We start from the raw sequence: 11,347 nt of genomic DNA on the forward strand, positions 1-11,347 counted from the left end.
GTTAAAGTGTGAGGGATGGGTTGAGGTGGGATGAGTCGAGGGATGGGTATTCCCTATTCAACAGCTCAGGAGTGCAATGGATGCAAACCGGATCTGATGCTTCCTTTAGCATATCTAAGGGGATTGTAATTCATAGTCAAGGCAGCTGGTGAAATAGGAAATAGAGACTATTTCTCTGCTGTCCATTCTGATCATTTTCTGTGATTGGACTGTTGGAGCAGCAGATAGACGAATAAACAGGAAGACTAATGCACCATAAACCAACTGAAGTTAATTAAAGTAAAAATAATGAGCAGCGACCACTGAGGTGTATGTTGTGTTGCTGTGAGTATTATTTTTCAGTTTATGGCTCACTAGATTGCTTTGCTCTGACAAACACAAGATTATTGTGAGCAGGTCATTCACTTACACACTTGCACACATACACACACAAACACACACACACACACACACACACACACACACACACACACACACACACACACACACACACACACACACACACACACAAAGGCATACACACACACATTCAATGCATGATTTCCCTCATACAGGAAAGAGTGACATTATAATAATAAAGTATACTTAACAAAGACTGATGACTACTCATCACACTGATCACGTTTAAACTGCAGAACCACAAGGGGGAGACGTTCAAGGCACTATTCACCGACTCATTAGAAATATATCTCAAAAGTAAATGGAATAATCAGTCTAATTAAACGATAATATTGCATGAATATTATCAACAGCACAACCACCAACGCGAATACAATGATAAAGTAAAAATCACAATGCTCATTCTAATTTTACGTGTGCGCGCAGGTTGGATTATTATTTCAAAGATGAGTATAGTTTTTGGAAAAAAGACTTGAACTTTCGAAATGATCGCTCTCTCTCTCTCTCTCTCTCTCTCTCTCTCTCCCTCTCTCTCTGCATGGGGTAATGGCCGTGGCACGCGCTATAAATGTCAGACTTGTGCGTGCCCAAATAGTAGACAGCGCGCACTCACGTCTCCGCTGAGCAGCGAACGCACAGCGCATTCTGACGACTGCTTGGACCTTTTACTCTGCTCTTAATGATTACCGAGAGGAGTTCATCCAGGAGATTCAGTGTATGTAGCTTTATTAAATCAAACTATTGTAACTGAAACCGGTAACAAATCTGGTGACTAAATATGGATCCACTCTACAAAACAACGGATGGCCCAAACGACACCATGGGAAATATCTCTTCCAACTTCACGGAATATAATTCTAATCAGTTTGTTCAGCCTGTTTGGCAGATTGTCGTGTGGGCAATTGCTTACTGCAGCATAGTCATTGTGTCAGTGGTTGGAAATATTGTGGTGATTTGGATCATTCTTGCGCACAAACGCATGAGGACGGTCACCAATTATTTTCTGGTGAATCTTGCTTTCGCCGAGGCGTCAATGGCAGCCTTCAACACCGTGATAAACTTTGTATACTCGGTGCATAATGAGTGGTACTTCGGACTGGGGTACTGTCGATTTCACAACTTCTTCCCAATTGCCGCAGTCTTCGCAAGTATTTATTCAATGACTGCAATAGCCCTGGATAGGTGAGCTTTATTCTTTCTCCTACCTCTCTCTTAACTTGAACTGAACTTTTGCTGACGGTCCACACGAACGGTCAGAAATGGCAATGCATTTAAAATACCAGGTTAAAAGTGTCTGCAACACTCTCACACACATTTAGAAGACTAATACTAAAAGGCATTCTAAGTAACGTAGTTTTTCACAGTCTAGGGGGCCACATTGCAAATATTACTTTTGGCATTAATAGGAAAAAATGATTCAAATATGCCATGCCTTCACTGAATTTAGCTGCTACTGTTTCATTGTTTTATATATTGGAGCAGCTTGTGGGACAATTTGAGATACAACAGCCACAGCATAGGCACTTCAGGACTGTGTGTGTGTGTGTGTGTGTGTGTGTGTGTGTGTGTGTGTGTGTGTGTGTGCGCGTGTGAGAGAGAGAGGGAGTGAGAGAGAATGGAAGGGGTAGACTAGCAAGGTAGTATTAGTATAACATAAGATAACCTAAAGGAAATTATCAATTTACAGAGTATGTATCAAGACCTGCTTTGGAAGGTCCTATCCTTGTTCTCTCCTTCTCCTGGCCTCCTGACTTTCTTTCTGTCTCCCTTGTTAGTTTTTTTAAATGATACAAAAAGTCTAAATAACTAAATTCCTGAGTTGGTATTATCCTCTCCTGTTACCTTTCCAAACGTTAGTTTAGTTTGCTTCAGTCTGTCACTTCTCTATGTGAAGGAAACCAATACATCACACAGAAATATGCTATGATAATGTTGAGGAATATAAATTTGCTTTGAACTCCCATCACAGCCCCAAGCCTCAATATGCTATTTTAATATCGTTTGACAGAGAGAGGTTAAGACCTGATGATCTGGTGTTCACTTAAATGAATAAGTCTTAATGATGCTCTTTGTACAGTTCTTTGGAGGGCGACACTGCCCCAGTTCAAGAAACAGCTTACACCCTGTTTTCAAAGTGCAGCAGAAATAACAAAATGCCATTTCGCGTTGCAGCGAAAAGCAGAAAAGTCAGCGCTTTCGTTTTTTAACCGCCACTGGCTTTTGTTCTCCCCCAGGTACATGGCTATAATCCACCCCTTACAGCAGCGCCTCTCCTCCACCGAAACCAAGCTGGTGGTGGGGGTGATATGGGTCTTGGCTCTGCTCCTCGCTTTCCCGCAGTATTTCTACTCCAGCACCGAGCAACTGCCCGATCGCATCGTCTGCTACTTAGACTGGCCTGAGTACGAGATATGGGATTTCAAACTGACGTGAGTATTGTATAGAGAGTCAAATTGTTTTCTTTTTCAAAATGCGTTCCACTGACTGACCTAACTGGTCACTGGCCCATCTGACACATGCTAGTTGAACCGCCCTCCTTCATTTTGTCAGGGTCACAGGCACAGCATATCAACACTTGTCAAAAGAGAAGCTAAGCTGTTACAAATGTTTGACAAATTGAAATGAAGTGACGTGGAAGTTTCCATAGTTACCATTCATTGAACTTTTTTCAAAAAATGATTTCTTACCAATTACTTCTATTTATATAAGCGGAAATCAGTGTGCTTCTGTCCTAGGGTTTGAAGATATTTTTCAAATGAATGGACTATTTTTAAACAATCCTTTCAGTACTGGGTGTGTCACTGACGGACAGGCAATTATGGAGATTGGCTTGACTGCTGGTTATGAGAGGATGTGAAATTAAAATTCAGCACACATACGAGTTCAGGCTTGCAGGACAACATAAAACACAAGCCCAGCCCTACCAAAGCTGCGGTTGCAACTGACCCTTTCACCCTGCAATCAGATATTATGCATTGGATTTTTCTTCCTCTGCTTGACAGGTGTAAATAAGCACTGCAATCATAGGGTTTGATAGTTCAGATGTCGGATGGCAGTACCAGGTTCGGGGTAAATACCTGTGGGGTTTAACCTGCCTCTTTACAGACCCTTTGCCCTACAGGTCTTTTCTGGCCTCAAGGTCTCTTAGCCAAATAACTAAAAGGCTTTGGTTACATTTTCCCCTCGAGTGTGTGTGCAACAGTGGACATTTTGACTGAGAATAGGGGGTCTGCTATGTTACAGAATCTTTCTTTCATTTGGGTGGTCTAACAACCCCAGCCATAGCCCCTAGCCATGGATATGTGTGGAATCTTCATGATCATAATCAAATTGCAGGTTGTTCACGTATGCCATATGGTTCCTATTACAGCCCGACATAAGACATATGGTTCCTATCACAGCCCCACATAAGACATATGTCTATCTATTATTTAAGGCCAACTTGTAAAAGATTCCTGGCCACTGCTGAATGCATTTGTAAATCGCTTTGGAATAAAGCGTCTGCTAAATATTTACCTCCTGCAACTTACCTTTACCATTATATAGATTAGGGGTGGATTTCCTGGTAACGATGTCTTAAGAGAGGTCCATATCATTTTATAAAGACTTGATAGGTATACCTCACTGAAGTGGTTTACCTTTCTGTGCGTGGTTCCCAAACAAGAAACCTTTCTACGTAAAGCTTAAGAGGCTGAATCCATGTTTATTGAATCCATTATGGTCATTCACATAGGTTTGGGCATGCTTGAGATGAGTACAAGATTGGAGCGCAGGTGATCATACATAGACAGAACATCAACAAGAAAAACAGACAAAATAAAAAAGTTCCAAAATAAGGACGGATGTAGGCTAGCTGTGACTCATACATTTGTATTCTCAAGGGATTAGTACAAAATGTAATGCAACACAAATCTAGGTCTTACATTGCAGTCAGTGCATAGGTTCAGACTTTAACAAACATTTGTAGGCTCTAAAGCTGTTATCTGAAAACTGTATGGTATAAGAAGGTATGAGAGTGGTTCAGGCTTCATGGGAAAAATGTCAAGGTAGGCTACAACTTAAGGTATAACATACAAATTATGTAGCGTAAGATTGTTATAGGCGGAAAAAACCCCAGGTTCAATGTTTGAATACCTTTATATTGGCTTTCTTTAGAAGCATCGTCCAGATTGACTCACATTAGCAATATTACAGTGAGGAGAGAGTTCAAGTGCTCAATGCTACTTCTTTCAAACCACATGTAGGTGAATAGTAAACCTGGGTCTAACAGAGAATTCTACCCTACATCAGAGGATTCTTTAATAGAACCCACATAAACTATTCTATTGATACTCTCTAACCAAGTTTTTTTCCTGTTCGAAAGGGTTTTTAGCTTTTCACCATTGCCTTGCCCTTGCTCTAGGGAGGTCCGGGCTTTCAATTGAAATGGGACTAGAATTATTTTTACAGGGGCATGGGTAGCTTCTGAAGAGTGTGTGGAGAACATTTTAAGAGCTTTAGATTAGTTTTATTCTGACAGTAGTCAGGGTACTGATTTTGTGTGTGTGTGTGTGTGTATGTATGTGTGTGTTTGTGTCCCAGCGGCTTGTTAGAAAGCAGTTGACTCTGGAACAGAAAAGGTCCATATCTGGCAGACGTCTGGCTGGTCACCTTATGTATGGAGATCAGATGTCTGCAGGGATGTTTATAAACAGCACATCCGTTTCTATCTCAGTGCCGATCGTCAGGACTGCTCATTTTGTCGCTCCGTTGGGCTTAAGTAGGCATGCAATAAGTCTCAACTTCACACACACATGCACACCCAAACACACACACACATGCACGCGCACACACACACACATGCGCACATACTCACACACATAGACATACCCGCAAACACATTGAATATTGAGTGTATCATTAATTTGCCTGTACCCATAATACAGAATAATCTTTAAAAAAAAGTAATTGCGGAATTAGACGACTGATCCTTCTTTAATGGGTTGCTGTATCACACATACCGGCACAATCAGATATTTTAAAATGTTCATGCTTGTGCAGCTGGTGCATTCACAGTTTCAAGGCTATCTAAGTGTGCGTGTTCATTTGGTACAGACACATTTAGAAATTCAAATTACACATATATTTATAATTAAATTCTCCAAATTATTGATTGTCTGCCTTGAATGTCAATCTTCAGGTATTTAACATGAATAATTATTCTTCTTGCCTCTCCCTGCGGTGTGTGTGTGTGTGTGTGTGTGTGTGTGTGTGTGAGAGAGAGAGAGAAAGAGAGAGAGAAAGAGAGAGAGCAAGAAAGACAGATACACACTGTAATCATAATATTTTATATGAGGTTAGAGGACCTCCTGGTGGGGTATGAATCAGCTCTGTTCACATCTGTCACAGACTGACCTCTCGCAGAACGATAATGGGCCTCATACCTCAGTGGGAGCTGACTCGGACCAGATCTGCCCCAGATTATTTCCAGATTAGGCCCAGATCTGCCCAGTCAAATGCTATTGGGGTAGTGTCCTCACAAAGACTACGTCCAATATTAGTCAGAGTTATCTCAGTGAAAAACACCTGTAGTGGGGTCAGGGGTGGGAAATGGGTGGCGAGGAGATGTTTATGGTTCATGTTTATGTACAATGGAAACAAAGAGGATACTGCATATCATTTAAAAATAGGCCGTGTTTGTTTCATTTGAATTACTGGAAACAGCTCAACAACCCATAGTACCCGAGGACTCATGGATGATATATATGCTTCCTGTTTCCTTTCTGTAAAGGAAGTGGCTGCCCAAACGTTATGTTTGTGTTATACTCAGTGATATGCTTTTTTTCTGTGTGATTGTGTTGTTTTATGGTCATCTTCTTATCACCCTTGCCCTAAAGCTTTTTCTAAAAATACTTTAGTTCAACTAAGTTCTTTTAATATCAGTTTTAAACCCGTTGATCTAAACTTACTTACATTTTCACACACATGGAAGAAGTCATGTGCAGTCGAAAGAGAACAATGTATGTCAGGTGAGTTGTAACCTATCAGAGTGTTTTGGACAGCCAGTGAAATACCTTTGGGGGGTTCAAAAGTGAAAAGGATAGGTCAGTGATCTCTTTCTTCTCTCCTCAGGGTCTGAATGTGTTGGTGTCTTGAAGGGAAAGATATACACACCACGCCTCAGACCCAAACCTAACTCAGTTAGCCTACCTTTAGCATTTGCTCTGCTGTAATTAGAATACAAGCAAGTGCCTAGAGTCTGGTGTGTATGCTCTCTCACTCTCTGTGAGTTTGCTCCAAGTTTCTAATGAATGCAGCAACTTATTCCAATGAGAGGCAGAGAAGACGGAGTGCTCTTGAATTCCAGTGGTTCTGATTGGGCTTGCATGTGGACCGGCTGATAATGTTGTGTGTTGAGATGGTATTGTTGGGACACAATGGTGTTCTGCCACAGGACTGGAGGGAGTGTAGGGCTTTGCTAGCTCTGTGATTAGCTGTCAACGTCTGTGTGGAATTCAGCTCATAAAAGAGACAGCACAGGCAAGCCTGCTCCTCCCTCTCTCTCTCCTTCTCTCCATCTGCTTAATGTTCCTCTTTTGTTCCCTCCCCTCACTTCTCCCTCTCCTGCACCATCCTCTTCCTCACTCTTCTCCATCTTTTTTTTCTTTCCCTGTCTTCATCTGCTCTTTCTCCTCTTCTGTTCTCCATCTTCACCCCTCCGTCTCTTTTATTCTCTCCCAACCTCCATCCATCCTTCTCTCTCTCTCTCTCTCCTGTCCTTCAGCTATCAGATCAGTGTGCTGCTGCTCATCTATGTCTTCCCGCTGCTGATCATGGGTTGTGCCTACATGGTGGTGGGACTGAACCTCTGGGCAAGTCAGATCCCCGGCGACTGCACCGATCGTTACCGCGAGCAGCTCACCGCCAAGCGCAAGGTAATGAGCTCTCTGGTGCCCATTGGCTGATTGGGCAGGACGACATCTGTCTTCAGTCTGGCTGTGTGTCTCAGGTGTTCAGACAGGTTTTGGCTTTTTCTTCCTATTATCATCATCTTCACTTGTCTTCTCTCCTATTTCCAACCTTTCTCCTCCTCTCCTCTTTTCTACTCCTCTTTCTCCTCTCTTCCCTTCACTTCTCTCATCTCCTCTCCTGCTCACCCCCTCTCCCCACTCCTCTCCTTCTCTCATCTCCTCTCCTCCTCACCCCCTCTCCCCACTCCTCTCCTTCTCTATCCCCACTCAGGTGGTGAAGATGATGATTGTGGTGGTGTGCACCTTCGCCCTGTGCTGGCTGCCCTACCACGTCTACTTCCTACTACACCTGTTCTACCCCCGACTGTCCGAGGAACGCTTTATCCAGCAGGTGTACCTGGGCATCATGTGGCTCGCCATGAGCTCCACCATGTACAACCCCATCATCTACTGTCTGCTCAACGACAGGTATTTCTATTTCATTATCAGCTTCTTTGACCTTGTCATCATGAAAGGAGCAGTACAGATGAATGCATTCATCCTCACCCGGACCTTATGCATTTATAAAAATGTCATTTATTCATACAGCTTTTTCAAGCATAAAAACACAAATGCTTCATCGCTCATACCAAGAAATAAAAATGAAAATAGTAGGCAATAGGACAAAATAAGATATCGCAGAAGAAGAGAAGAAAAATTATGCAGACTAAAGAGAGTAAAAGCCAAGAAAAACCCAATAAACAACAAAAGGCAGTGAAGAATACTGCTCTACATTTAAACTGTTACCTCACCCAAAATAGGAGCTATTTATCATGTTATCTATGTCATTGTATTGCATTGAGGAGTCAGGTATCAAAATAGCGGTGCCCTCGTCTTGTCACTGTTAGAACAGAACATAATACTGTTAAAGTTAAGTGAACAGCACTAGAACTCAGTAACCAGTAATGTTTTACAGTGAACAGCACTACTCAGTAATGTTTATTGAAGTTTTGGTCCAAAACTTTCTGGCCTCAGAGGATCCAGGGGAATGAGTGGTGTTCAGTGTGATTTGTTGATGGATGGTGGTAACTGTGTCTGCCGCTGAGCTTGGAGGTGACAGCCAGTGAAAAGTCGCCAGCCAGTGATAAACGAATGTGCTTTTGTTTCTCCTCAAGTCAAGAATGAAAATATTTAATTTAAATTCAAGCTCCAGCACCATCAGAACAGTGCCAGACTGCATTAGTTAAGGCAAACATGGCAAGCCCCTAAACAAACAGTGCAATGTCTTCTTGCAAAACAGGAAGTCCCATTTCTAACACTATATGGGCCATTCTACCGAATTGGTGCAAAGTCAGGTCGGAAATATTTTGAATTTTTGTATGTTTTATTCCCAAAACTTTGTCCATATGTATATTGTACCATATCTAAAGTACACATATCTAGTAAAAGAACAGTCAATTTTTATATTGTAATTTCAGAATGTGTTGGAATGTTTTTTCCTCTTCCAAAAACTGTCACTACCGAAACATCACATTTACAATAGTAAAAAAGTATTATTATTGACCTGTTCAGATTGTGTTTCCTTCCCTTTTCTGAAGAGTATTTTTACAAATATTTCTTGAAGGTTTTCACAATGAAATCCATAAAAATGAATACCAAATTTCTAAGTTCAATTTATACAATTCATCAAAATCTAAGTGCAATATTTCTTTTTAAAATGCTAAATACTGATCATATTGATTCCAGAGTTGTTGATTGATGAAATTGAACATACATTTATCCAATCAGTATCATAACATTTTAGTTGATTACTCAATAAACTCAATTTTTTACAAAACATCCAGTGTTTCGGTAGTGCTGCACTGTTTCGGTAGTGACTGCACTGTTGGATGGATGTTCATTTCTCTCCCAAAATCTTCCAAAAGGTTCTCTGGGCCGCCCTTTAGTCCACACAACACATTTATTTAAAAATGATGGGATTGAACTACTTACCATTTCCGAAATCATCAGGTCACTAACATATGTTTCGGTAGTGACTGTTTCGGTAGTGACAATTCTAGCTAACTTTAAGCATAAATAAAGAATTGTAGCAAGCACACAGCTAGCAAACAAATCTTTGAAGTGGTGTATACACATACAAACATTAGATTTAGCATAAAACCCCTAAAGGTTTACTTAATTGAAGAAAACATTGGTTTCAGAAGTGACAATTCTTAAGGTTACAAGTCGATTTTCAGACTTTGGAACACATTTATATCAAAACTATGGGATTAAGCTACTTACCATTCAACCATGAGGGACAGGGATGCAGTGTCACTGCATGGTCAAAAATGCAGGGTCGGGGCTAAAACTCAGGCTCAGCCAATGGACTTAAACTCTTGTGTTTCGGTAGTGACATGAAAACTGGGGACATGATTTTTTGAGTATAATTTATTTATTTAAAAATGAAACCCACAATAAATCTAAATATTCCAAGTTCTGTTTAAACCCAATCATAAAGATCTTTGAAATTAGATAATTAAAAAAAATTGAAAAGTGTTATTTACAGGCATTGAAATTTAGATTTCAGGGTTGGGGACAGTTACTTCCCAATAGAAAGTACCCTATACAGTAAATTATGATTTTGTATGTATTTAACTTATCACTATCTCCTTTAATGCATTGGGTTTATGTAGACCATAACATTTTCTTAGTAAATATCTATGCCTAAATACCTTATTGTTTTGTAAATTGTTTTTATTGTTGAGGGACTGCACTTTACACGAATTCGGTAGAATGGCCCTTATACTACTTATAGAACTACTTATAGAATCAGTGAAACTATGAAGGTAATTTTTTGTAAAGAAAAACGTCTGTTAAATGTAATGGAGGCCATGTCTTGTCAGTAGTCTTCCATACATTTCTTCCGGCAATAGCTTTGGGAATGGTCTGGTCCAACCCAGGTATGGCTTTGGGACTGGTCTTACCCAGGTGTGGCCCTAATCTAGTTCAGATTCAGATCGGATCTGGTGCGGGTGTGGCAGATTTCTCTCTGCTTCAGAGTTCGTTCCCATCTGGTTTCTGTGTTTCTCCTTTTTTTTCTGATATTTCTAAAGACAGAGACCAAGGCAGGAACTAATGCTCTACATCCCTCATAATGCAAAAACAATAATGGGGAAATTTCAGCCTTGAGATTTTATCATTAATTAAATTAAAGCTCTGTGTTCATGTTTTCCAGGGATAGGCTCTCCAATACAAAATAAACAACCTCGGCTAAATAAGCGAATTAATTAATCAAGTTTTAGATGACTAATGACCAACCAAAGTCTGTGGAAGATCCCTTTTAAAAACCTTTTTGTGTGTGTGTGTGTGTGTGTGTGTGTGTGTGTGTGTGTGTGTGTGTGTGTGTGTGTGTGTGTGCGCGCATACCCACTTATAAAACCATATTTCATCTTTGGTTGACCCTGGGTCTAGTGTGCCTGTAATTCTAATAGGTTATAATTGGTAGTTCTGATCATACATTACAGTGAGAGGTACAAGCCCACCAGGAAGAGTGGGGTCTAAAATTGCACATTAATATTACAGCAAGCGCTAGCCTCAACGTGTCAGTCCTTTCATTATCCAGCAAATGGCTCCACATCTGCACAGCACTACTGATGAGGTTTTTTACTTCAGGCTCTGAAAAATATATAACTCTACATGGGTATAGGGTACTGGTGTTTGTGCATGTTTGTGTGTTGGTGTGTGTGTGGAAACATGTTCAGATATTTTGTATGTGTGTGTTGGAGCATGTTTGTGTGTGTGTGTTGGGGAGTGGGGAGGTGATAAATGGTTGAGCAGTTTCTGATGGTATGGTTGTCTGATTTACGGTTGTGAGTTTATACAGGTAAGTGTGGTTACATATTCTTTCCTGACTGCCATCATTTTAAGAATTGTATGCAACATTCTTCCAGGTTCCGGGCAGGATTCCAACAGGCATTCAACTGGTGTCCGTGTGTTCCAGAAGGTGCCTACAAGAGTCTGGAACTCAAGTCCACCCG

The 11,347-nt window shown here is 40.8% G+C and overlaps 1 protein-coding gene across 1 annotated transcript in view; it reads left to right on the forward strand.

Annotated features, from left to right (window-relative positions):
• The first annotated feature begins 1,054 nt into the window (after positions 1-1,054).
• tacr1b (tachykinin receptor 1b) overlaps positions 1,055-11,347 on the forward strand; it is an 11,124-nt gene continuing 831 nt past the window's right edge. Inside the window, exons 1-5 of the mRNA XM_080847775.1 lie at positions 1,055-1,581; positions 2,634-2,828; positions 7,163-7,313; positions 7,621-7,817; positions 11,261-11,347. The exon at positions 11,261-11,347 is cut by the window's right edge and continues 831 nt beyond it. Coding sequence (XP_080703901.1) covers positions 1,178-1,581; positions 2,634-2,828; positions 7,163-7,313; positions 7,621-7,817; positions 11,261-11,347 — 1,034 coding nt within the window. The 5' untranslated portion in view covers positions 1,055-1,177. The remainder of the gene's footprint in view (positions 1,582-2,633; positions 2,829-7,162; positions 7,314-7,620; positions 7,818-11,260) is intronic.

Source organism: Sprattus sprattus (assembly GCF_963457725.1).
Source record: "Sprattus sprattus genome assembly, chromosome: 11".
NCBI classification, from domain to species: domain Eukaryota; kingdom Metazoa; phylum Chordata; class Actinopteri; order Clupeiformes; family Clupeidae; genus Sprattus; species Sprattus sprattus.